This window comes from Aotus nancymaae, unplaced genomic scaffold (assembly GCF_030222135.1).
Source record: "Aotus nancymaae isolate 86718 unplaced genomic scaffold, 86718_ANA_hifiasm-v0.15.2.pri h1tg000002l, whole genome shotgun sequence".
In the NCBI taxonomy this organism is placed as follows: Eukaryota; Metazoa; Chordata; class Mammalia; order Primates; family Aotidae; genus Aotus; species Aotus nancymaae.
The window spans coordinates 15,256,941-15,279,165 of NW_026988413.1; the positions used below are offsets into that span (position 1 = coordinate 15,256,941).

The 22,225-nt window shown below is 45.2% G+C and overlaps 2 gene segments (V, D, J or C); both read right to left on the reverse strand.

Moving 5' to 3' along the window:
• Positions 1-6,593: 6,593 nt before the first annotated feature.
• On the reverse strand, positions 6,594-7,171 carry LOC105713690 (probable non-functional T cell receptor beta variable 7-3). The segment is given in 2 exon segments: positions 6,594-6,901; positions 7,097-7,171. Coding segments are annotated over 2 exon segments (357 nt in total).
• Positions 7,172-12,340: 5,169 nt separating this feature from the next.
• Positions 12,341-21,518, reverse strand: LOC135276773 (T cell receptor beta variable 5-1-like). The segment is given in 4 exon segments: positions 12,341-12,457; positions 20,162-20,568; positions 20,699-20,929; positions 21,264-21,518. Coding segments are annotated over 3 exon segments (573 nt in total).
• Positions 21,519-22,225: the final 707 nt, after the last annotated feature.

A 22,225-nucleotide genomic window follows, 5' to 3' on the forward strand; every position in this document is an offset into this window, starting at 1 on the left:
CTCACGTTTGCTATCACTACACGGAAGCGACTTTGATCTCTAACCAAGAAATAGTTAGTGGTTAACAATATGCCTCATATTAACAACAGTAATAATATTCCAGGACTCTATGTAAGCAGGAATTGACATGTATTTCACAACACCCAAGAATATTTATTATGTACTTAATTAATACTTGGTTTTTCCTATGAAAATAATAAAGATGGTGATCTAGTCCAATGCTGGGGAATGTCATGGTGAAAAGTGAAGAGGAAAGCAGGTGTGAGCCCATCCTTGACAGGCGAACCAGGTCTGGCTGTTTCTTGGGAGAAAGAAGGTCCTTCCAGGCCGTGGAAATACTGAGCGCAAATGCAGACAATGTGAAGGCTGCAGAGTTTTAGGAAATAATCAAATAGGTGTTTGGTCGCAGAAGGTAATGGGATCTGGGTGGTGAGTGTCAGAAAGAGATACCATGGAAGTGGAATTTATCTTTGGGGAAATGGGAGTCTTTATCTGTTTATTAGCAGCAGCAGAATGACCTCCTCTGTTTTGAAAATTGAGGCTGAAGTCCAGAAGGAAGACATTGGGACCAGCTCCAGGGCCTTCCCACGAGACAACTGGCTCTGCAGTGATGACCATCCTAGGCTGGCCCTGGGATGATGCCAGTTGCTACCAGGCCTTGCAGCACGTTTTCTAGCTATTGAAAACTTTGACAGGTTATGTTGCAGCGAACACAATTGTTTTATCATCCGGTAGCTCTACCTCTATTTTTTAATAATCTTTAATCATGTTCTCTCTCCTCATATTTCCCCAAATTTCAATTTCTTCTCTTTTAATTATATAAAGCACACCCTTGAGATTTTACCTTCTATATTACACATCTGTCCAACAATCCTGACACGAAAATAAATTTCTTTTCCTAAAAAGGAGAGTGCCAGCTACTCTATGACTGTAGTGTACAGCATCCAGCAAAGAAGGAAATTTGCCATGAACCTCCCGAAGCAGCAGCATCCTCTGAGCAGATCCTCCTGGCCTTGCTTTCCCCAGCCTTGTTCAGAGTCCTGAAATTGTTTTTCTTTCCTCCTGAAGGCCCCAGGTTCTCACAGCTGTCTGATCTTAGATCGCCATATACTGAAGCAGAGAGGTTAGTGCACAGAGTTGCAGGGACTCTGCAGGGCTGTGCCAAGCTGCTGGCACAGAGATACAGGGCTGAGTCCCCCAGCTCCAAGGTGCTTATGTTCATCTCAGAGTGATAGTCAGAGAATTGGTACCCTGAGAATCGACCAGGGAAGTTTCCTTCTGATCTCTTTAACTCGTTAACATATTCAAAGATAAACTGAGGCCCCTGACCCGGAGCCTGTTGGTACCAGGACACACTGTTGTGCCCAGAGATAGGAGAGCAACTCAGAGTCACTTGCTGTCCTCTTGTTTGGATCAGGTGTGTGGGACTTTGGGTGACTTCAGCCTGCACTGGGCCTGTGGGAAAAGCAGATGGAGGATGAGCACAGGAGACAGCCTGGTGGTACCTCCTCCCCAAGGTAAAGTGGAGGACACAGGGGTGAGGGGCACGCTCAGAATGGGGGTGCTGTCCTGTCTGCAGGGACTCACCTGCTCCCAGGAGACAAAGCAGCGCCCAGCATAGGAGCCCGGGGTTCATGGCACAGTGGGGCAGGCAGCACTGCACTGTTTCAGGGTTTGGTCCTCCTGAGGAAGAGCCGAGTGAGTTCTGGGCCTTGACTTTCCTGTTTGGAGGGGAATCCTGTGATGTCACTGTCCTCTGTCCTCCCCCTACAGGCTTCCGGAGGTGCAGTGCTCCCCACAACCTGAACTTCCTCCCTGTTCTGCAGAGAGAAAGGGCTGGGTAAGGGCAGAAGCATCTGTGATGAGAGAGTTCCTCCTCTGTCTACACTGCCCCAGCTCCCAGGCTGCCCCACCACACTCTCAGCCGCCTCCCACCTAGTGCTACGGTGTTCCATGCTGGAGCTCACACATCTACCCGTCAGCAGAGGGTGAGGAGCCTGTGACTAAACCCTGTTCCAGCTCTTCCTGGCTGTCCTAAGGTCATCTCTCCAATGCTAGATTCAACCAAATTTTCTGGTTCTAATTTTTTTTCTTTTTTTGTCCTTAGAAAACATTACCAACCCTGAGTGGCCAGTTGTGCAGAGTCCCCAAGATCTAGTCCATCTGATCAGATCCAAAGCGCACCTGGGTTGCCTAGAAATTATTAAGAGTACCGATTCCTCAGAAATAATACTAGGGCTTTATCAGCTCACAGAACAGACCTAGCCGGCCAGTTTGGGATTCAGCACCCTCAAGGCCATCTTATGTGTAGTGCTCTGGACAATTTATGTTAATGTCTCCAGATCTACCCTGCCTTCAGAGGCTGACCCCAGTGTTAACTGGCTCACTTCTTCTCTAACTCCGGAGTGAGTTGGCTAATGGGAGACAGTGGCAGGAGAGCAGAGGGGGGTAGGGCCATCACCTGTCCTGATTTGTCCATGCCCTGGCTCTTTTCTTGCTGCATTATTTTATGTTGGTTACTTTCCCTACCAAAGGCCGTAGCACCTTACAGGCAGCCTTGGCCCAAAGCTACAGTACCAGATGCTTTGGGAGCCACAACCTCTCCTACTTATTTCAGGCCAGTGTGAGTAAGAACAACAGATTCCGCTACTCCTCGGCTACTTCAGCTTCTCTTATCGGGTCCCCTTAACCCTGCCACACCTTTGCAAATACTCCTTTTATCCCTCCTTGATATCTCCAGGACTATGACTAATAGACACAGCAATGGAAAAGTGAGTCTGGGATATTTTATTTTGCCTTAGGAGAACATTCTGTCATTAGAAGTAATAAAATTCCTAACAAATATCCTGCAATGAGCATTGCTAAAAGAGTCAGGAGAACCATGAGAAATACACATATGAAAGTAAACCACGTGACAGGGGACATAGAATCCAAAGAGATTCCTGCAGAGAATCATGGTGCATGCTCACCTACTCTGACTTATCCCCATAAAAGATGGGAGTCATATACAAATAGATGCTTGTATTCTGTACAGTCCAATTTAGAAATGCATCACATAAGAATAAGACAGGAACACACGCATGACCACATAAAATATGGAGAAGGTGAGACATGCTTTTTGCTGAGATATACAACAAATTTAGTATGAAAATGAGCTGGACTGATAAGGGGCTAAGACATAACTGAGAATAGCTGGCTAAAAGAAAGCTATAGAGAAAGAAAAAAATTCTCACTTGCTGTTGAAGTCATGCCAAGATCCATGAGCTGTTATAAATTTAATAATTTGAGAAATTGGGCATTCATCAATCTCAGCCATTAGCCTTTCATTTTGGCTTTCAGCAGATTGGCCAATTGGTGAATTGATTTTTTGTGTGTGTGTGCCAAGGAAGCAGAATTCTCTCCTTTTTGTGAGTGGAGTCCTGGGTGACTCAGCACCCTCCCTTGGCAACCACACAGGGCGACATTGGGCACAGAAGAGAAACATGGGGTTCTCTGCACATGGGGCTTGCAACTTCCTGTGGAGTCCAGCATGGACCTCCCAGTCCTTCAGTTAATGGATCCCAACCTAAGAAGTCTTGCACTGGGGCATGGGCTTCTCCCTGTCGGTGCTAAAGAGGATGACAGGCTAAAGGAAAATAAAATGTGTGTTCTATATTATTTTATAGTATTTTACAAGAAAAACAAGTTAAGGAATTCATGGATTTTAATGCAAGCCACAGTGATGGTAAGAGTTAAGTTTCTTCCTTGATCTATCCTCAGAAGAACTCAAACAGGTACTTAGTAAGAGACTCATAATCTCTTTTTGATGATTCTACTAGCCCGTTATCTTCAGGTCTAATGGTAGAGTTTGTTGCATCTATTAACACTCTCCCTAAGTGGATTGTTCACTTGTGTGTTTTATAACTTTATAACAAAAAAAAAATCAGATTTTCCTGTCCTCCAGAGAACACATGCTCGGTATCCCAAGGAACCAAAGCCAAAGTGATGTTATGTGTGCTAGTGAGAATCCCAGATCACTCAAGCAGGTGCAAGCTTCCCAGCTGCTTTCTGCTTTTTTCTTCTCCCTTGAAAAGAAAGTGAAATATGAATTTAATGTTGGAAGCTACCATTCCTTTGCACAATCACCAGAATATTTCAAATTGAGCAAAATACCATTATGTTGTTTGTATTTACACATCCACACTGCAGAGATAGACCTCAGCTCACTCTAGGTTTTATGCTGCAGGAGCCCACATAGAATGAGATCCCACTACTGGGAAGTCTGGGAAGAGCTTCCAAAAGGGCAGCTTTTTCTTCTGGTTGAGACAGGGGCTTCCGTAAGGACTGCCCACCTCCAACCTGTGGTAGCCCTTTTTGTGCAGAGAGCAGCTGGCTGTGGAGGGCTGCGGATGGGCTGCCACAGTGGTACAGAGAGGTCTGGCTAGTGCTCGTGGATGCCAGGGTTGGGGGAAATGCTCAAGCTTGTTTCAAGAGATGCTGTACCCTTCGGCAACATCAACTTTGGTCCTGCTGCCACCACTGCCTGAATAATGGATCAGCTTCAGCCCCTGTCTTGGGTCTTGTCGATATCAGAACATTGAATAATGGTTCCTAACCTGAACACATTCCAGGATCATCTCTTTTCTTGTCTGCATAATGTGGTGTCTTGGTGTCTGGGTAATCCCACAAAGCCTGCTGGAGACAGAAATTTTGTTTTTCTTGTAAAATATTATAAAATAATATGGAACACACATTTTATTTTCCTTTAACCTGTCATCCACTTTAGCATCCACAGGGAGAAGCCCATGTCCCGGTGCAAGACTTCTTACATTGGGATCCATTAACTGAAGATTCTGGAAGAGCAGAGGAGTGATGTGAGAGGAGGATGAGGATGCCCTGGTACAAAATACTATCATAAGGAAGACAAGACTTGAGAAGTAGGGGGACTTTGCAGAGGAAATAGGAAAAAAGGCTTGGACCCCAGATGTTGTAAACCCATGACAGGGTTTTGCAGCTGTTTTCAGAACTCATCTGCTCCCAGGAGACAAAGGGTCACACAGAAGAGTTTGGGATTCATGGCAGGGTCACAGTGAGGAGGGATTCTCTCAGCTAAGTGTTGTGATCGTCAGAACTGTTCACCTGAGACTCACCTGGGGCTCAGTCTTCAGGTCCTCCGTGTTTTGGAGCTGAGGTGGGAATGAACCCCAAGCAGAGTGGAGTCCTCTAGCTTAAAGAGATCAGCTATTCCATGGCAGAGTCTTGCCTGGATGGGGGTTGGGAGAGTGGTGTGGAAATCCTCTGGCCTCATAAAAGATGGCTGGGGTCATCAGGAATCTGTGCCATCTTCCTGAGGCCTGTGCTGTTGTTGGGGAAGGGACCCCCATCCTGCCTTACACCCCTCAACCAGGCCTGAGACTGATCAAACAATAAACACATTTCCCACTCTGGAAAAAAAAAAAAAAAAAAAAAGGGAACAGTCTGGTAGGCCTGTGGTGTCCCCCCCCCCCCATCCCCTACAGAGTCCACCTGCTCCAGGTCCTCACTTTCCCATGTTCCTTTGAGGCAGCTGCTCCTCTGTCTGCACCTGCTCCTGATGCCAAGGCTGCCTGGCCAAACTTCTTCAACTGTGGATCTCATTAAAGATTAGCGGTATCTCCTGCATCCTGCGTAGCTGTAGGTACTCTAGCAATAACTGAAAACTGCTACAACATCTGCATAATATTGGATCCAAGCCCTAATTTTTCTTAACCCTTTCCCTCCTAGGCTACTCTCCCAGACCCTCTCCAGAGCCAACTTAGAGTCCAGTGGACCACAGTGCCATCCTGTGGCCAATAAGTGAAGTTTCATCATTGCTTCTGCAATGGCCCAAGGGATGCTGGGAAGTGTCTGTAGAGTGAGCTGGGAGACTATTCCAGAAGCGCCATCCTGCAGGTTTTATGAGCAACTTCCCTAAACCCTCTTCCCAACTTTAGTTCCAACCCTATTACTTTGAGTTATCCAGCCTAATATCCCACCCTAATTCTAAATAACTCTTACCACTTAGCTGTAGTTAAAGTCTGATTGATATTTTCTTCCTTAAAACTATCACATAAAGGGAACAGGATAGAATGGGATGAATGGAAGAAAATTGGATTTATTCTAAAGTAGGAAGAATATACAGAAATTTAAGGGCATAGTTATTTCATTTCCATTACCAAAGATGAAATACACATCCCCCAAAATAACATCAATGTTACCATAAAAATAAATATTAGCAAAAGATTGGGATGATAATGAGATTGCCTTCAAGACAGAGTCAAATATATATTAATGAAAAGTAAAATTTGAATGTAAAAAGTAGGATCCCTTGTAGACAACAAGTAATCATGAAGGGAGCAGTAGCCAATCTGGAAAATAAGGATGGATAATTAAGACCAGCAAAGGACCTTCCACAGAAAATGATTAATGTGTACAACGCACATCTGCTGATCTGAGCAGCACATATGGAACCAGTGATTCTGGAAGAGCAGAGGAGTGGTGTGAGATGAGGATGAGGATGCCCTGGTGCAAAATACTATCAAAAGGAAGCAAGGAGAGACAGCAGGAGGTTTGTGAGCAGGAAGGAGGTGACTGTGTCACGCTGTGGCTAAGCTGCTGGCACAGAGATACACTGCTGAGTCCGCCTGCTCTGTGTGCTGGATCTGCAGAGTGGAGACGGATCCCCTAGACCTCTCTGCAGAGAACCGATCACTGGGCAGCCCCGAGTCGTCTGCTGTATCCTTGCCTTGGAAGTAAATTAGAAACTCCGGGCCGTGCCCCAGGCTCTGTCGGTACCAATAAAGGACGGTATGACCTGAAATTGGGTCACACCTGAGAGCTACATCCTTTCCCTTCTCTGTGACCTTGTTACTGGGGAACTGGGAAACTCCAGCATCTGTGTGATCTGTGGAGACAGAAGTTGGGAACAGAATGAGGAAAACAATTTTAGTCATCACTCGGAATGCATCCATCCCACCCCTACACAGAATGAAGAAAACAATTGTAGTCAACACACACACACACACACACACATACACATACACACATACACACACACAGTGACACTGAGACCGAGAATGCTTGGTGTCTGAGGACTCACCTGCTCCCAGGAGGCAGAGGGCTGCCCAACAGAGAAGCCTGGTGCCCATGGCAGAGTCAGGGCAGGATGGGGGCTTTGCCAGATTAGGGTCACTGTGAGCAGAAGCAGAGAAGGAGGGACGTCCCTGTCCTTACACAGAAGTTCCCACCGTGACATCACTTCCTTTCTCAATCTGCACAACCTTGGGAACACAGGATTTATATTGGAACACACGTGGATGACTACTTTTAACATTTATAAGCTCCTTTTAAACAACATTATTGTATAGGTCTTTGCTTTGGGCTCCTTTGCTGCCTGGACCCAGAAGTCTCACGCTGCACCTCTGAGTTCATCTCCTCATCCCACAGCCGCTCCTCTGTCTGCTGGGCATGTTCTCTAGGATGTGCCAACAGCACCCCCAACACAGGGCACCAAGGGGTGAGCTCATTGTCTTTCCTGCAAATCAGGGTCCCCAATGCCATCCCCATTCATGTCCCAGCCTCCTCCATCCCCCCAGTCAAATGTGCCCAACGGGGTTGTCCCATCACAAGGGTTCCCTCACGAGCTGCACCTCATGCCTTTCTTCTGGGACCATTTTCCACCCTTGTTAACTAGAATTCAGAAAAGATACCTTGATGGCAAACTCACAGCATTTTTTTAAGTTTTCCATATTTTATTTTCCTGTCCTATAGATATTTTTATCACTCTCAATCTTCAATAAATGAGGACTACAATTCTGATTTAATGGCTATTTTTCATCCTTTCTTGACTTTGACTGTTTCTTTCATTCTATTCCACTGGAAGATATTTATCTTTCCCTTTTGACTGCTGTTAAGATCTTCTCTTTGTCATTTATGTTCTGCAATTTCACTGGGACCTGCCTAAATAGAATTCATCTGAATTCTTGAAAGAGGATTTAGGTCCTCAAACATCTCAGGAACATTCTCAGCTAACATCACATATACAGTCACCTCAGGCCATTTTCCCTATTTTCTCTTTCTAAAACTTCAATTATATACAAGAAAAAAAAAGAGAAAGATTTCAATAAGGCTGGGCACAGTGGCTCAAGCCTGTAATCCTAGCATTTTGGGAGGCTGAGGCAGATGTATCACTTGAGGTTGGGAGTTCGAGACCAGCCTGACCAACATGCAGAAAACTCATCTCTACTAAAAATACAAAATTAGCTGGGTATGGTGGTGCATGCCTGTAATCCCAACTACTCCAGACTCTGAGGCAGGAGAATCGCTTGAACCCAGGAGGCAGAGTTTGCAGTGAGCCAAGATCGTGCCATTGTACTCCAGCCTGGGCAACAAAAGCAAAACTTCGTCTCAAAAATTTTTTTTTTCCATTAAAACATTATATACTTTATAATATACTAGAAACTTCATTTTTTCCTAGTTCCTTCACTTTTTAAATATTTTGTATTTAATTTTCTGTGCTGCATTCTCAGTGATTTCTTCATATCTATTTTGATATTCTACTAATCTCTTTAGGAGCATCTAATCTGCTGTTAAGCTTCCGTTCTGTTTTCTGTAGTAACCGTAATGATTTCTAGACATTCTATTTAATTATTTCTTTAATTTTTTTGATAGTTTGGGACCATCTCTTTTTTCTTGTTCTTGTTTCAGTTCCTTCTTGTATTCCTTTAAATGCAGCTCTTCAAACATTCACATCTTATGATGGCAAAATTTTAAATCTTTAGGATGTCATGTCTGTTTTAATGGTTTATTGCTTCTGCTCACTGCTCCTCACTGGTTTTTGTTTTAGTATTTTAAATAGTGGGAGTAAATTACTCTGATGTTAATCTGTGAAATTCCAGAGAGGCCAGGGTTGAGAGTGCAGAATGTCAAAGACTCCGTAGCTTTTTCAGCTGTCTCCGGTCTCACCCCCAAATGCATGGAGTCAGGAACTGTCTGCTGTACTCTGAGCTGCAAAATACTCACCATAGATTATATTCCTCACATGACAACCTGCTCAGAGGATAGCCCCAATGTAGGTTCCAGAAGATAATTCTGATTTTCTGTTTCCTTTTTATCATGCTTCCTCCATAAAATACAGCATGTAAGGCTGTATATGCATGACATTTTTTTCCTGCTCTTCAAAGGAAATTGAACTCCTAGCATCAAAGGTTTTTTCCACCATTAGCCAACTTCAGACAATTATGGGACAAAATAGCTCACTATTTAGGTCCAACTATTAAAAAGGAAAATCAATTATTTTTGTTGTTGTTGTTTGTTTGTTTTTTGAGATGGAGTCTTGCTTTGTCACCAGGCTGGAGTGCAGTGGGGCGATCTCGGCTCACTACAACCTCCACCTCCCAGGTTCAGGTGATTATCCCACCTCAGCCTCCCGAGTAGCTGGTACTACAGGTGCACGCCACTATGCCCGGCTAATTTTTGTATTTTTAGTAGAGATGGTGTTTCACCATGTTGGCCAGGATGGTCTCAATCTCTTGACCTTGTGATCTGCTCACCTTGGCCTCCCAAAGTGCTAGAATTACAGGCATGAGCCACCACGCCTTGACAAATCAATATATATATATTTTATGTTGAAATCATATGCTCTCCTTTGAGTAGAATAGGATCTCACATTAATCATAAATTAAACCTGCCTGGCTAGATCTCCCCTCCAGACCTTCTCTTTCTCAGTTCCCCCTACATTTATATAAGGTCTAATTCCTGTCATAAATCCTCCTCTCCATAGTACTTTTAGTGGCTTCGTTTTGTTGATGTAAACCTAATGGCGTTTTTGATACCAGAAGTTGTTCCAAAAAAAAAAAACCCAAAACTGTATGCATGGGTTTCTGGAAACAGATCTCTGATCTGTCTACATTTGTTGTTGGGGAAAGGAGCCTGAAGGAGGCCACAGGGACCTGGAGGAGGCCTGGTGCTGCGAACATAAGAGGAAGCCTTGACCTAGGGTGGCCATCCTGATAGTGACTCCCCATTAATTTCAAGGACCTATCCTAGCCCAGCAATCAAAGGGGTAAGATTTCCTGTCCTTCATGCCAGATCTCTGCCAGGGTAAAATGGATCTAGGGTGCTCCTGGTATTCATCCATCCATCCACTCATCACTTACTCAGTCATTGACTCATCCATTCTCTATGAAATGGGTCTCCCTGTGTTCCAGGCACTGTTGTTGGGATATAAAGCAGACATATCCTTGGCCTTCATGTGGTTTAAAGTGTCTGGAAGATTCCAATTGTACTACATTCTACTGACTAACAGACACGTGATACCATGAGAGATTATGAGAGGGAAACTGACCTCAGCTGGGAGCCAAGGGAAGCATAATGGTGATTATCATTAGGGCTGATCATGCTGAGATCTGAAGCACAGGTAGGTGTTGACCACTACAGAAAGGAAGGCTCCAGCCCAGGGCACAGGAAATGGACTTTGGAGTCTCTCATCCTGGCTGGAGTAGAGAAGGGCAGGAGACTGGGGAGGAGAAACCTAGTAAGGCCTTGGAGGGTAACTGTGAATATGGGAAATGCAGACTGCAACTAAGACCACATTTGGGTTCTATATGAGGAAAAATCATAGAGAGGAAAGCATGTGGTACCCAGGTAGAGATGGTAGTCTAGATGGATCTGAACTACAAATCCTATTCCATCTAGGAGTCCTCAGACTCGGATGAATGACTAGGAAAGTCAGAGATAGGAAACCCCTGGCCCCACCCCAAATGGACTGCTCAGAGGAAAGACCAGAGAGCAACAAAGAAGACATCTGAGGCCCTGCAACCAGTCCAGGCCTGCATCAGACTGACTGCAGAGGCACCTGGCCCAGACCAAGGCTCACACTGCCCGGGCCCACTGGGGCTCCAAAGTTTCTGGTGCTAGGACCAAGGACATCGCTGAGTCTTGGGTGGGGAGCAGGGCAGAGCCTCCCTGCCTTTATGTGCAGAGAGGAGACAGCCTTGCAGCGCTGTGGAGTCACTGCTGGCACAGAAGTACACAGATGTCTGGGAGGGAGCAGCTGCCTCCAGCCTGAGCGGGAAATCCTCTGTGTTTGATCTGGAGACATTGTAGCCATCGGAGACTTCTCCTTTGGCAGTGGTACCTTCAGCAACTGAGTAATGAATCAGCCTCAGCCCCATGCCTGGGTCTTGTCGATACCAGTACATGCCGTCATGGTTCATATCCTGGGCACACTGCAGCGTCATGCTCTGTCCTGTCTTCAGGACCTGGAATTTTGGGGTCTGAGTGACACCAGCATTCACTGGACCTGCAGAGAAGGAGAACAAATCCGATGCTGCAGCCCCAGGGGGAAGGCTCTGGGCCTTGAAATCCATGCAGGAGCCCTGCCCAGGACCCACCTGCCCACAGGAGACAAAAGGCCGCACAGCACAGGAGGCCAATGCTCATGGCAGGTGCTGCAGGACGGAGGAGTCTTCTGGGTCTGTGTGTTGATGGACGGGGAACAGGACTCTCAAGGGAGTCATTCTGAGACCTCATTCTCTCTGCCTGGGCCCCAGCACCTTCCTGTCAGGAGAGGCCACGCCTCTTCCCCAGATAGTCAAATTCAAGATAAATGCACCAGTGAACAAGTTGGATGGGAAGAATGCGTTTGTCTGAATTGATGCAAGTCTACATTTTTTTTCGATATTTTGGTAATTAGTTTGTAACTCAATGTATATTTTTTATTCCCATGGTGATATAATTACTTGGCTGTGCATGGTGGCCCACACCTGTAATCCTAGCCCTTTGGGAGGCTGAAGAGATCAGATCACATGAAGCCAGGAGTTGGAGACCAGCCTGGCCAACATGGCGAAACCGCATCTGTACTGAAAATACAGAAATCAACCAGGCATGCTGGCCCACACCTGTAGTCCCAGTTACTTGGGAGGCTGAGGCACCAGAATCACTTGAACCAGGGATGTGGAGTTTGCAGTGAGCCGAGATTGTGCCACTGCACTCCATCCTGGATGACAGAGTAAGACTCCATCTCAAAATAACAATAATAATTACTCATTAATACACTGGTATTGGTTATCTAAGTATTGCTATAGTGTAGAATCTTAGAAAAAAATCATCTTGTCTTCCTAGTGTTTTTGATTCCTGTGTCCCAGATACTCCTTCAAGTATCCTTTTCTAATTTGCTTAATTGACCATAATCCTGTTAATGTCCAGTGTCTATATTGGTTTTCTCTGTTATCAGGTCTCCAAATCCCAGGGGCAGGCTCATCAACATTGGAGGAGTCGTTTTGCTCTGTTTCTTGTCAATTCACTGACAGATGGGAGTCCTGACAAGCCCAGCTGAGCACCTTCAGCTCCACCCAGGGCTCTTGCTTTCTGTGTCAGTGAAGATCACAGCAGGCAGGACCACCTCATGCTGGTGACTGCCCTCTGTGGACGATGGTGGCTGCCCAGCGCTGCCCATCATCTATGGGCATAAAGGTGTCCTGAGTGTGAGGGACTTGGGGAGACAGGGCAGACTTTAGGGTAAGGAAGAATGCTCTGGGTTTATTTGAGATGACATATTTCATAGGCGATATCCCTTTGTGCAGGATTCCTGCCATTAATTTTGTAATAAATAAAAAAGAACCAACCCAAATGCCCATCCATCAACAAGTGGATAAAGAAACTGTGATATATGATGAAATACTATGCAGCCATAAAAAAGAATGAATTAACAGCATTTGCAGTGACCTGGATGAGATGGAAGACTATTATTCTAAGTGAAGCAACTCAGGTATGGAAAACCAAACATTGTGTGTTCTCACTGATATGTGGGACCTAAGCTATGAGGACACAAAGGCATAAGAATGATACAATAGACTTCGGGGACTTGTGGGGAGAGTGGGAGGGATAAAAGACTACAAATAGGGTGCAGTGTATACTGCTCAGATGATGGGTGCACCAAAATCTCCTCAATCATCACTAAAGAACTTACTCATGTAACCAAGTACCACCTGTACCTCAATAACATATGGAGAAATACAAATTAAACTAAAAAAATATTTCTGTCATAGCCTACAGCCATGAACATGGAGTGTTTTTCAAAGAAAAAAAAAAGGAGCTCCAAAACTGCCTCTTTGGTGCACAGAGCCCCACGTTTGGAAGGACCCTGCACTTGATTTTACACTCTGCTTTCATGATCTTCAGATTCTTAACAGTGTTTGAACAAAGGACCTGCCGACGAGTCTTGCCACTGGTGGTAAATACGTGATTTTGTTTCATATTCTGCTCACCTCCCCCTGTGCTGGTTTCCTGTCAGCACAAGAGCATGACAGGGTCTGGGTCACTCAGCATCTATGGGACTGAAGAAGAAAGGACACATAAAGTCACAGCAAAGGGCCGCCTGGTACTGAAAGCACAGTATTTATTTTAGTTTAGTTTTTATTTTTTCGTGTTATTGGGGTACAGGTGGTGTTTGGTTACATGAGTAAGTTCTTTAGTGGTGATTTGTGAGATTTTGGTTCACCCATCACCCGAGCAGTATATACCACACCATATTTGTAGTCTTTTTTCCCTTGACCCCACTCACTCTCCCCGCCAAGTCCCCAAGTCCCCTGGGATCCAACGAGCCCACGAATAGGTTCCGTTTGTGTGCCCAGGACTCTGGTTCAGAAGACAGAGAAATACATGGGACAGTGGCCTGGTGCCCAGGGCAGGAACAGAACAGGAAGATGGATTTTAGCTCAAGGCTCAGGTTTTATGGGTTGGACACCTGTGGTCAAGTCCAAGAGAACCCTTCTCCCAATAAGACATCATCTGTCAATGAAGTCACTGTTACCATGGTTTGCTTGACCCCACATGCTCACTGTGTGAACACAAAGCCCAGCTGCATGTATGTCTGATGGGAACTCAAAATAATTTCCATGAAGATGATTAATTTTTGCCAATACATAACATAAAATTATTTGATTGAATGAGTTGGTGAGAAAATAAATGAATAAAAATGAATACATTTTGTAGAATCAGCTTCTACCAGTCAAAGAGACCTTTTAAGGTTATTTCAGCATAACGCCTGTCTCCAGATAGAATTGTCTCTAACATGGATCAGGTAGCTCACATGGCTTCAACCCCTTCTAATACCATAAAACCTTCCAGGAATGCCTCCTTGCCTTGGTGATTTAGCTATGTGTTAAAGAGGATTAATCAGAAGAGGTTTTAAATTTGCATTAAAAATATTTGTGAACAAAACTACTCTCCAGTGATAGAAGTGACATCATTGGTTGTTGGGGACAGAGAGAGGTACTGCAGGTGGGCATGAGGGACTTTCTGGGTGACACAGATGTTCTACATCGTCATAGAGGTGGGGTTGCATGCATATGTACATATATGTCGCTCAAAAATCACTGACCTGTTTATTTAAAAGGCGCCATGTTTACCTCATATTTAGATATCAATTTACCTCAATTTAGATATCAATAATGTTGACTTTTAAATGTCTGAGGGGATATGTATGCTACATCCTCTAGTCAATTTTATCAAATGAATTATCAGGCATATATATGTCCATTTCTGTGACTTCTGAGTCCTCAAGCTAAGATTTCTTGGCAGAATGTGTCCATATCGGTCTTTGCACATTGGCATGGTAGAAGAGGTTGCCTGAGATCAGCAAAGGGAATCGAAGTATCTAGGCTTCTACTATATGCTAGATACTTTATGCTATTACATTTTTTTTCTTTTTTTTTTGAGACAGAGTTTCTCTTGTTACCTAGGCTGGAATGCAATGGCACTATCTTGGCTCGCCGCAACCTCCGCCTTCTGGGTTCAAGCAATTCTCCTCCCTCAGCCTCCCGAGTAGCTGGGATTACAGGTATGTGACACTACGTCTGACTAATTTTGTATATTTAGTAGAGACGAGGTTTCTCCATGTTGGTCAGGCTGGTCTTGAACTCTTGACTTCAGGTGATCTGCCCGCCTCAGCCTCCCAAAGTGCTGGGATTATAGGCATAGCCACCATGCCCAGTAGCTACTCAATTTTATATAGAACTCTGTTGATGGACAGTAGTAGTTTCATCTGATAGATAAAAAAATTAAGAAACTAAACTTAACCTGTCAAGAACTGGCCTCAGGTCTTGATAAGCTGGTGTTAGAATGGGAGTCAGGACTGGGTGTCATGGCACCTCTTCAGATTTCTTTCCCTTCACCACTGTCTCCAGGGTAAACTGATCTCCAACTATGATGTTATTAGAGCCAGCAGGTCTATAAGGGATATAGGGGAAAACATTCCGACTTTTTGTAGGTTGGAAGCTTTATGAAATAGTTTATAGCATAGAGCTATAAACACGGATGTTAGACTGGGCAGGGTTGGAGTCCCAATACTGCATCCTAATAGCTATTTAATTTGGTCAAGTTATTTAACTGATGGGCCAATTCTCTCACGTGTACAATGAGAAAAGCATTTGTGTCTTAGGGTTTCCTTCCGGCAGTTGAATTTCTAAATAATTGAAATTTCCCAAATGAAGGACTTCTATTTTGTGTATAGTAAAATAACAATAAATGACAGAATTACTATTTTTTTTGAAATCTTGTCCATGGAGCAGAATTGAAATGTGACTGTGCATTAATGTAATCCACGCTTTCAGTTCTGCAAATGACTCTGCCACTCGTGTGACAGAGGGTTTCATAGAAACAGTCAAAGACCATAAATGTGGTATATTCATACAATGGAATATTTATTAAGCGTTAAAAACAAGAAAATCCAGCCACTCATGGCAACATGGATAAAGCTGCAGGACATTGTGCTAAGTGAATGACCCTGGCACAGAAAGACAAATGCTGCATGATTCTGTATAGCAGGCCACCTAAAAGCTGAACTCATGGAAGCAAAGATAAAAATGGTGATATCCGAGGGCTGGGAGTGGAGGAAATGGGCAGTTGCTGTCAGCAGGTATAAAATTTCAATTAAGCGGCCAGGCGCGGTGGCTCATGCCTGTAATCCCAGCACTTTGGAGGCTGAGGTGGGTGGATCACGAGGTCAGGAGTTCGAGACCAACCTGGCTAATATGGTGAAAACCTCAAAACCCGTCTCTACTAAAAATACAAAAATTAGCCAGGTGTGGTGGCGCACGCCTGTAGTCCCAGCTACTCAGGAGGCTGAGGCAGGAGACTCGCCTGAACTCAGGAGGTGGAGGTTGCAGTGAACTGAGATCACACCACTGCACTCCAGCCTGGGCGACAGAGCAAGACTCAGTCTGTAAATAAATAAATAAATAAATAAATTCAGTTCAGCAAGATGAGTAACATCCAGAGAGCTTCTGTACAACCTTGTACTTGTAGATTACAATACTGTACTGTACACTTCGAAATCTATTTGAAATACAGATCTCATGTTAAATGTTCTTACCACATTAAATTAAAAAGCTGGCGAAAATGAGGGAGGTAGCTAAAGAGAGAAAAAGCAAGAAAAGGAAACTTGTATAACTCAGAAACTGAGTAAAGTACTTTGAATAAGTGAAACTAAAATAAAACAAAATAAATTTAAGTCAATACTCTAAAAAGAAATATTTTTTATTAAACTGCTTTTCATTTTTAATTTTATGTTGTAAAATTGACAAAGAAAGGGCCTCAAAAACTTTGTGGAATAAAAGATGTAAAATAAAACAACTCATGGATAACAATTATTCGTGTTACTTTTCCTCAAGGTAGATTGCATCAGTTACAGAAAGTCTACTGTAGAAAATTTGACCTTTCTTTTTGCTACGATGAAGGATGAATGGATATGCTTAGCCTCAAAGTCATATGTTTCTTGGACTTGTCAAGGAAGAGGTTATAATGGTCGCATAGGAGGCATGACCTTCAGCTCCTGCTAATGGGACCTAGAATGAGGAAGCCAGATGAGGGGACAGATGTACAGAGTAGGGGAGGTTGGAGAGCACGTGATAGCCAGTTATTAAATATGAGACCAGAGACAGCTGCCTTCCCTCGGATAAAAAAACAGGCACAAAAATAAATACTTGTGATTTCAGTGAGCATTAAAGGAGATCACATAGAGAAGCAGCAGAGAATGCCTGGCAAAGAAAAGCCTGTCAGCTGAGCAGGGCCTGAGCCCCTCTAGCTGGAAGCACCTGTCCCAAGGTCACTTCGTGAACAGGGGCAGCAAAGTTTCTGGCATATCCTCGGGGAACTGGCCTTTCCCAGTGACTCTCTCTGCAGGCCACCCCTGCACACTGCAACTACTGGCAGGGCCCAAGCTTTGCTACTCCACGAGATCTTCCAGTCCTACACAGCCCTGAAATTAAAGGTGTGGCGGGGGAACACAGTCCCCACATGCCCACATCACACCTTCCTTTCCTCTGCCCTCCCTGTCCTAGACCTGACACTCACTCCCAGCCCTTCCCACCCCAGTCTCTTCACCCTCCGCTGCTCATACAGAGGCAGAGACACTCCCTTCTTGGTGCAAACTGAGGCCTCTAGCACCCCTACCCTTCCTTGGCAGTTAGGGGTCTGTGTTTAACTCCACATGTCCAGGCCCCACTCAGGGAATCCCAAAAGGCCCCTGATGCCAGCAAGCAGCCAGGCCTCCCCTTCAGCCCTCCTCTCCTGGCCACTCTCCAGCCCTCCACTGAGTTCTCTGCAGCACTGTGGAGCCACAGTGCCACCAAGTGGCCAAAAATCCACAGTCTCATGGATTCACACCTGATCTGATGAGCTCAAGATTACCCAAAGGAGGAACAGAAATGGCCTGCTCTCACTCCTGCAACCCTTGCTCTCTCACACATGCCCTCTCTATGCTTTCCCAGAAGAGCCAATTTAGGGTTGATTTTCTTTTTCTGAGACGGAGTTTTGCTCTTGTTGCCCAGGCTGGAGTGCAATGGTGTGATCTTGGCTCACCACAACCTCCGCCTCCCAGGTTCAAGCAATTCTCCTGCCTCAGCCTCCCAAGTAGCTGGGATTATAGGCATGCACCACCACGCCCAGCTAATTTTGTATTTTTAGTAGAGACGGGGTTTATCCATGTTGGTCAGGCTGGTCTCGAACTCTGATCTCAGGTGATCCCACCCGCCTTGGCCTCCCAGAGTGCTGGGATTGCAGGTATGAGCCATGGCGCCCGGCCTAGGGCTGATCTTAAAGTCCACCTTTAGCTAGTGAAGGCAAAAGCATGCATTAACCAACATTTTGATTGCAAAATGAACAATGTTACAGCATTGCAATTAGTATGCTAGGATGAATGAGAGGAGCCTGAAAAATACAGGCCACAGATTTAAACAACGTGAAGCTATCAAGCAGGCCTATCCTGGAAACTGTATTCAATAGTTCCTTTTGATTAATCAGACCCATATTTTCATGCTTTGTACTAATTTAATACTAATTACAATGCTGTAACATTGTGTATTTTGCAATCAAAATGTTGGTTAATGAATTATTTAAATGAATTATTAGCAAATTTTAGATAGTGTGTTTTATAAAGAGGATTTTTAAATTTTTACAAAATTTATTTCTGAACTTAGAAAATCTTGAAATAAACAACCCTGTCAGCTATAACTCAGGCAGATTCAATTGGCTGTGACATTTGCTGTCACTCCCCAGAAGTGCCAATGAGCTCAAGTGACTCAGCACCTCTTAGTAATGCCACCAGAGAAACTACGTCCATGTGGGTGAGTCTCCACAAGAACACACACGCATGCCTACACACAGCCACGTACGCATACATGCACATGCACACACACACACATTCACATACACAATATCTTTTACTTGCCAAAGATGAAAACATTCCATGACTGCGCACAGCTGACTTTCCTTTCTGTGTTTTAAGCTGATTTCTGAAAAGCACCCTTGATGAGGCTCCAGCCTCATCAAATCTCTAAAGATGTGGTTGGGGAAAGTGTGGTTATGGCAAGGAATATTTTTACAGGATCATGAGACTGAATAAATATTACTATAATGTGATTTTTTTGCTCCAAAAGAACATATGCAAATCGCAGCGTTAGATATACTTAGGATACTTTGCAGCACTGGCCATCAATCCAGACTGTGACGACACAATTGCTCAGAATTTTGCAGAGGTTGTGTGAAATACTGAGACTATTCATAATCACTCTCCATGATATTTCAGGTAAGAAGAATCCTTTGTGAAGGGAAGGTAGTAATTAATCATCCTCCAGGACTCGGTACAAGTGGGCATTAACTTACTCACTTTACAAACATCAAATAGAATCAATTACAAACCTGGCTTTTCTTATGAAAATAAAGGACAGAGAGTGATACAGTGCAGGCCCAGGGAATGTCACAGTAGGAAGTGAAGAGGAAGGCAGGTATGAGCCTGCCCCTGACAGATGATCAGTATCTGGCGCTGTATTAGGAAAACAAAGGTTCTTCCAGTCCATGGAAATAGTAAGGACAACTGCAGAGCGTGTAAAGGCTGCCGAGTTTTAGGAAATGTTTAAAGAGCTGTTTGATCACAGATGGTAATTGGATCTGGGTGATGAATTTCAGAAAGACAACCCAGGGAAATAGAACGTATTGGAGGGAAACTGGAGAGCCTTTACCTGTTTACCTTCAGGGGTAAAATGACCTCATCTGTGTTTTGGAAAGTACTTGATTTGTGCCCTGAGGAGATCAGATTCAGGCCGAGGACCACAGGGAAGACAGCAGAACCAACTCCAGGACTCTCACGCCAGGCAAGTGGCTCTTTGGTGATATCCCCAACTGGGACCGGTCACCAGTGACACTAGTTGCTGTAAGTACTTCCTTTATATTTTCTAGATATTGAAAATTTGGGGAAGGGTGAGAGAGCTTCGGGTACACAAAACACCACTTCTTATCACCTTCTGCCCTATCTCTACTTTCAAAAATCTTAAATCTTATTCTCTCTCCTCCACTTTTTCCCAAATCTCAGTTTCTTCACCCTAAATTATACAAAGCAAACCCCAGTGATTTTACCTTCAACACTGTGCTATTACTAACAATCTTGACCCCAAAATGGAATTCCCTGCCCTCTAAAAGAGAGTGCCAGCTGTTATACTATGAACATGGCTTCTACCCTGTAGCTTACAGTATCAAGCAGAGAAGGTAATTCTGCAGTGAACCTACAGAAGCAGCATCATCCTCTGAGCAGCCCCTCTCGGCTTTGTTTCCCCCAGCCCTGAATAGCAGAAAGCCCCAGGCTGTGGGTCCTGGCATCCTAAATTACCTTTCTTTCCCCCAGCAGTCCCCAGGTTCTCACAGATAAGACAGGGCTGAGGTTGCTCCACATTGGGCCAGGGAGGTTTGTGCACAGAATGTGGTTGGCTTTGTAGGGCTGTGCCAAGCTGCTGGCACAAAGATAAAGGGCCGAGTCCCCCAGCTCCAAGCCGCTCACATCCATCTCAGAGCTATAGTTAGAGAACTGGCGCCCTGAGAATCGAGCAGGGAAGTTTCCTTTATCATTCTGTATCTCATTGTAGTATTGGAAGAGGAACTGAGGGCCCTGTCCTGGGGCCTGTTGGTACCAGTACACGCTGTTATGCCCAGAGATAGGGGAGCACCTCAGTGTCACTTGCTGTCCTCTCATTTTGATCAGGTGTCTTGGAGTTTGGGTGACTCCAGCCTCTCCCAGGCCTGTGGGAAAAGCAGATGGAAAATGAGCACAGGAGACAGCCTGGTGCTACCTCCTCCCCAAGGTAAAGAGGAGGACACCGAGCGGGGACAAGCTCAGAATGGGGGTGCTGTCCTGTCTGCAGGGACTCACCTGCTCCCAGGAGACAGAGCAGCGTCCAACAGAGCAGCCCGGAGCCCATGGCACGAAGGGTCAGGCAACACTGTCTGTGCTCAGGGCTCGGTCCTCCTGGGGGAGAGCTGAGTTCTCAGCCTCGCTTTTCCTGATGGGAGGGGTATCCTGTGATGTCACTGTCCTGTGTCCTCCCCTTTCAGGCTTCCTGAGATCCAGTGCTCCCTGTTCTGCTCAGCGGAATGCACTGTGCTGTGAGGGAGGGAGAGAGAGGCTGGGGAAAGAACACAGGCGGGAGCCTGAGGGTGCCTTGGATGAGGCGTGCTCCAGAGACATCCCACCTGTGCCAAAGACTCACCCACTCCCAGGAGACAAAGTCTTTTCCATCAGAGGCACCTGGAGCCTATGGCCAGGTAACACAGAACTGGGCAGGTGTCACTCTGCTACGGGTGCTGGTCCTCTGAGACCTGGGGTTTGGGGCATCACATCTCTGATTCAGATGTTAGGCTGTGATGCCACTGCTCTGATGTCATAGTCCCTGCAGGTTCCCATGCACCCCACCTCCCTTGTTAGGTCCCTGGCTTACCTGCTTTGTGCTGTAAATATTCTCACATACCACATAGGGCTGGACTGGACTGCTCTTAGCTGGGCTGGGGTTAGGCTGCATGTCCCTCCCACAGGTCCTTTGCTTTTTTCTTTAGGCAGTTGTTCCTCTGTCTGTCCCTGCCCAGGGCATGCAGGTTGTACCAACCCAGCAGGGACCCTTCATTCTTCCTTGCAAGCTCACAGAGATTTCCTAACCCCTTCATAGCTGAAGTACATGGCTCCGTGATGGGAAGCACACCTGCAATTTTATCTATGTGGCATCACACCTTCTAATGAGTACAGGCTGCTCCTTAACCCTCTGTGTCCCAGGCCGCTGGCTCTGTGCATGCCCCAGTGACATCTGGAGCTCAGACATTTGGCCCTGTGTGGCCCACTGGGAAGTAACCGAGATCTTGCCATTGTTACGATTTGAATATTTATGTCCCCCCAAAATACAACCCCCAGGGAGACCATATTTGGAGATAGAGCCTCTATAGAGGTATTTAAGGTTTAATGGGGTCATAAGGATGGAGCCTGGATCCAATATAACTAGTGCCCTGTGAGATGAGACACCTGACAGCCGGCTGGCTTGCTTTCCACTGTGTGAGGATTCAACCACAAGGGGGTGCTCTGCAAGCCAGGAGGAGGTCAACTCAGAGTCCACCCTCCAGAAATGTGAGAAAAGAAATTGGTGTTTAGCCAAACAGTCTCAGCTGACCAATATAGCCCTTCTGCCATGGTGCAAGGACCTGGGATGTGTTTAAATTAGGAGCCATTATGCTTTTTTTCCATATAGAAACAATATAAAGCCCGAAAAATGTGATATTTATCTCCTTCAAGATCATTTTTGTATGGTAAGAGGGAAAAAAGTGATGGAGAAACGTCTGCCTTTGAGAAAATTCTGATGAAGGAGAGGGTGCAGACCTGGCCTCGCTCAGGTGGGTGTGCTGCAGGCAGGTCTGT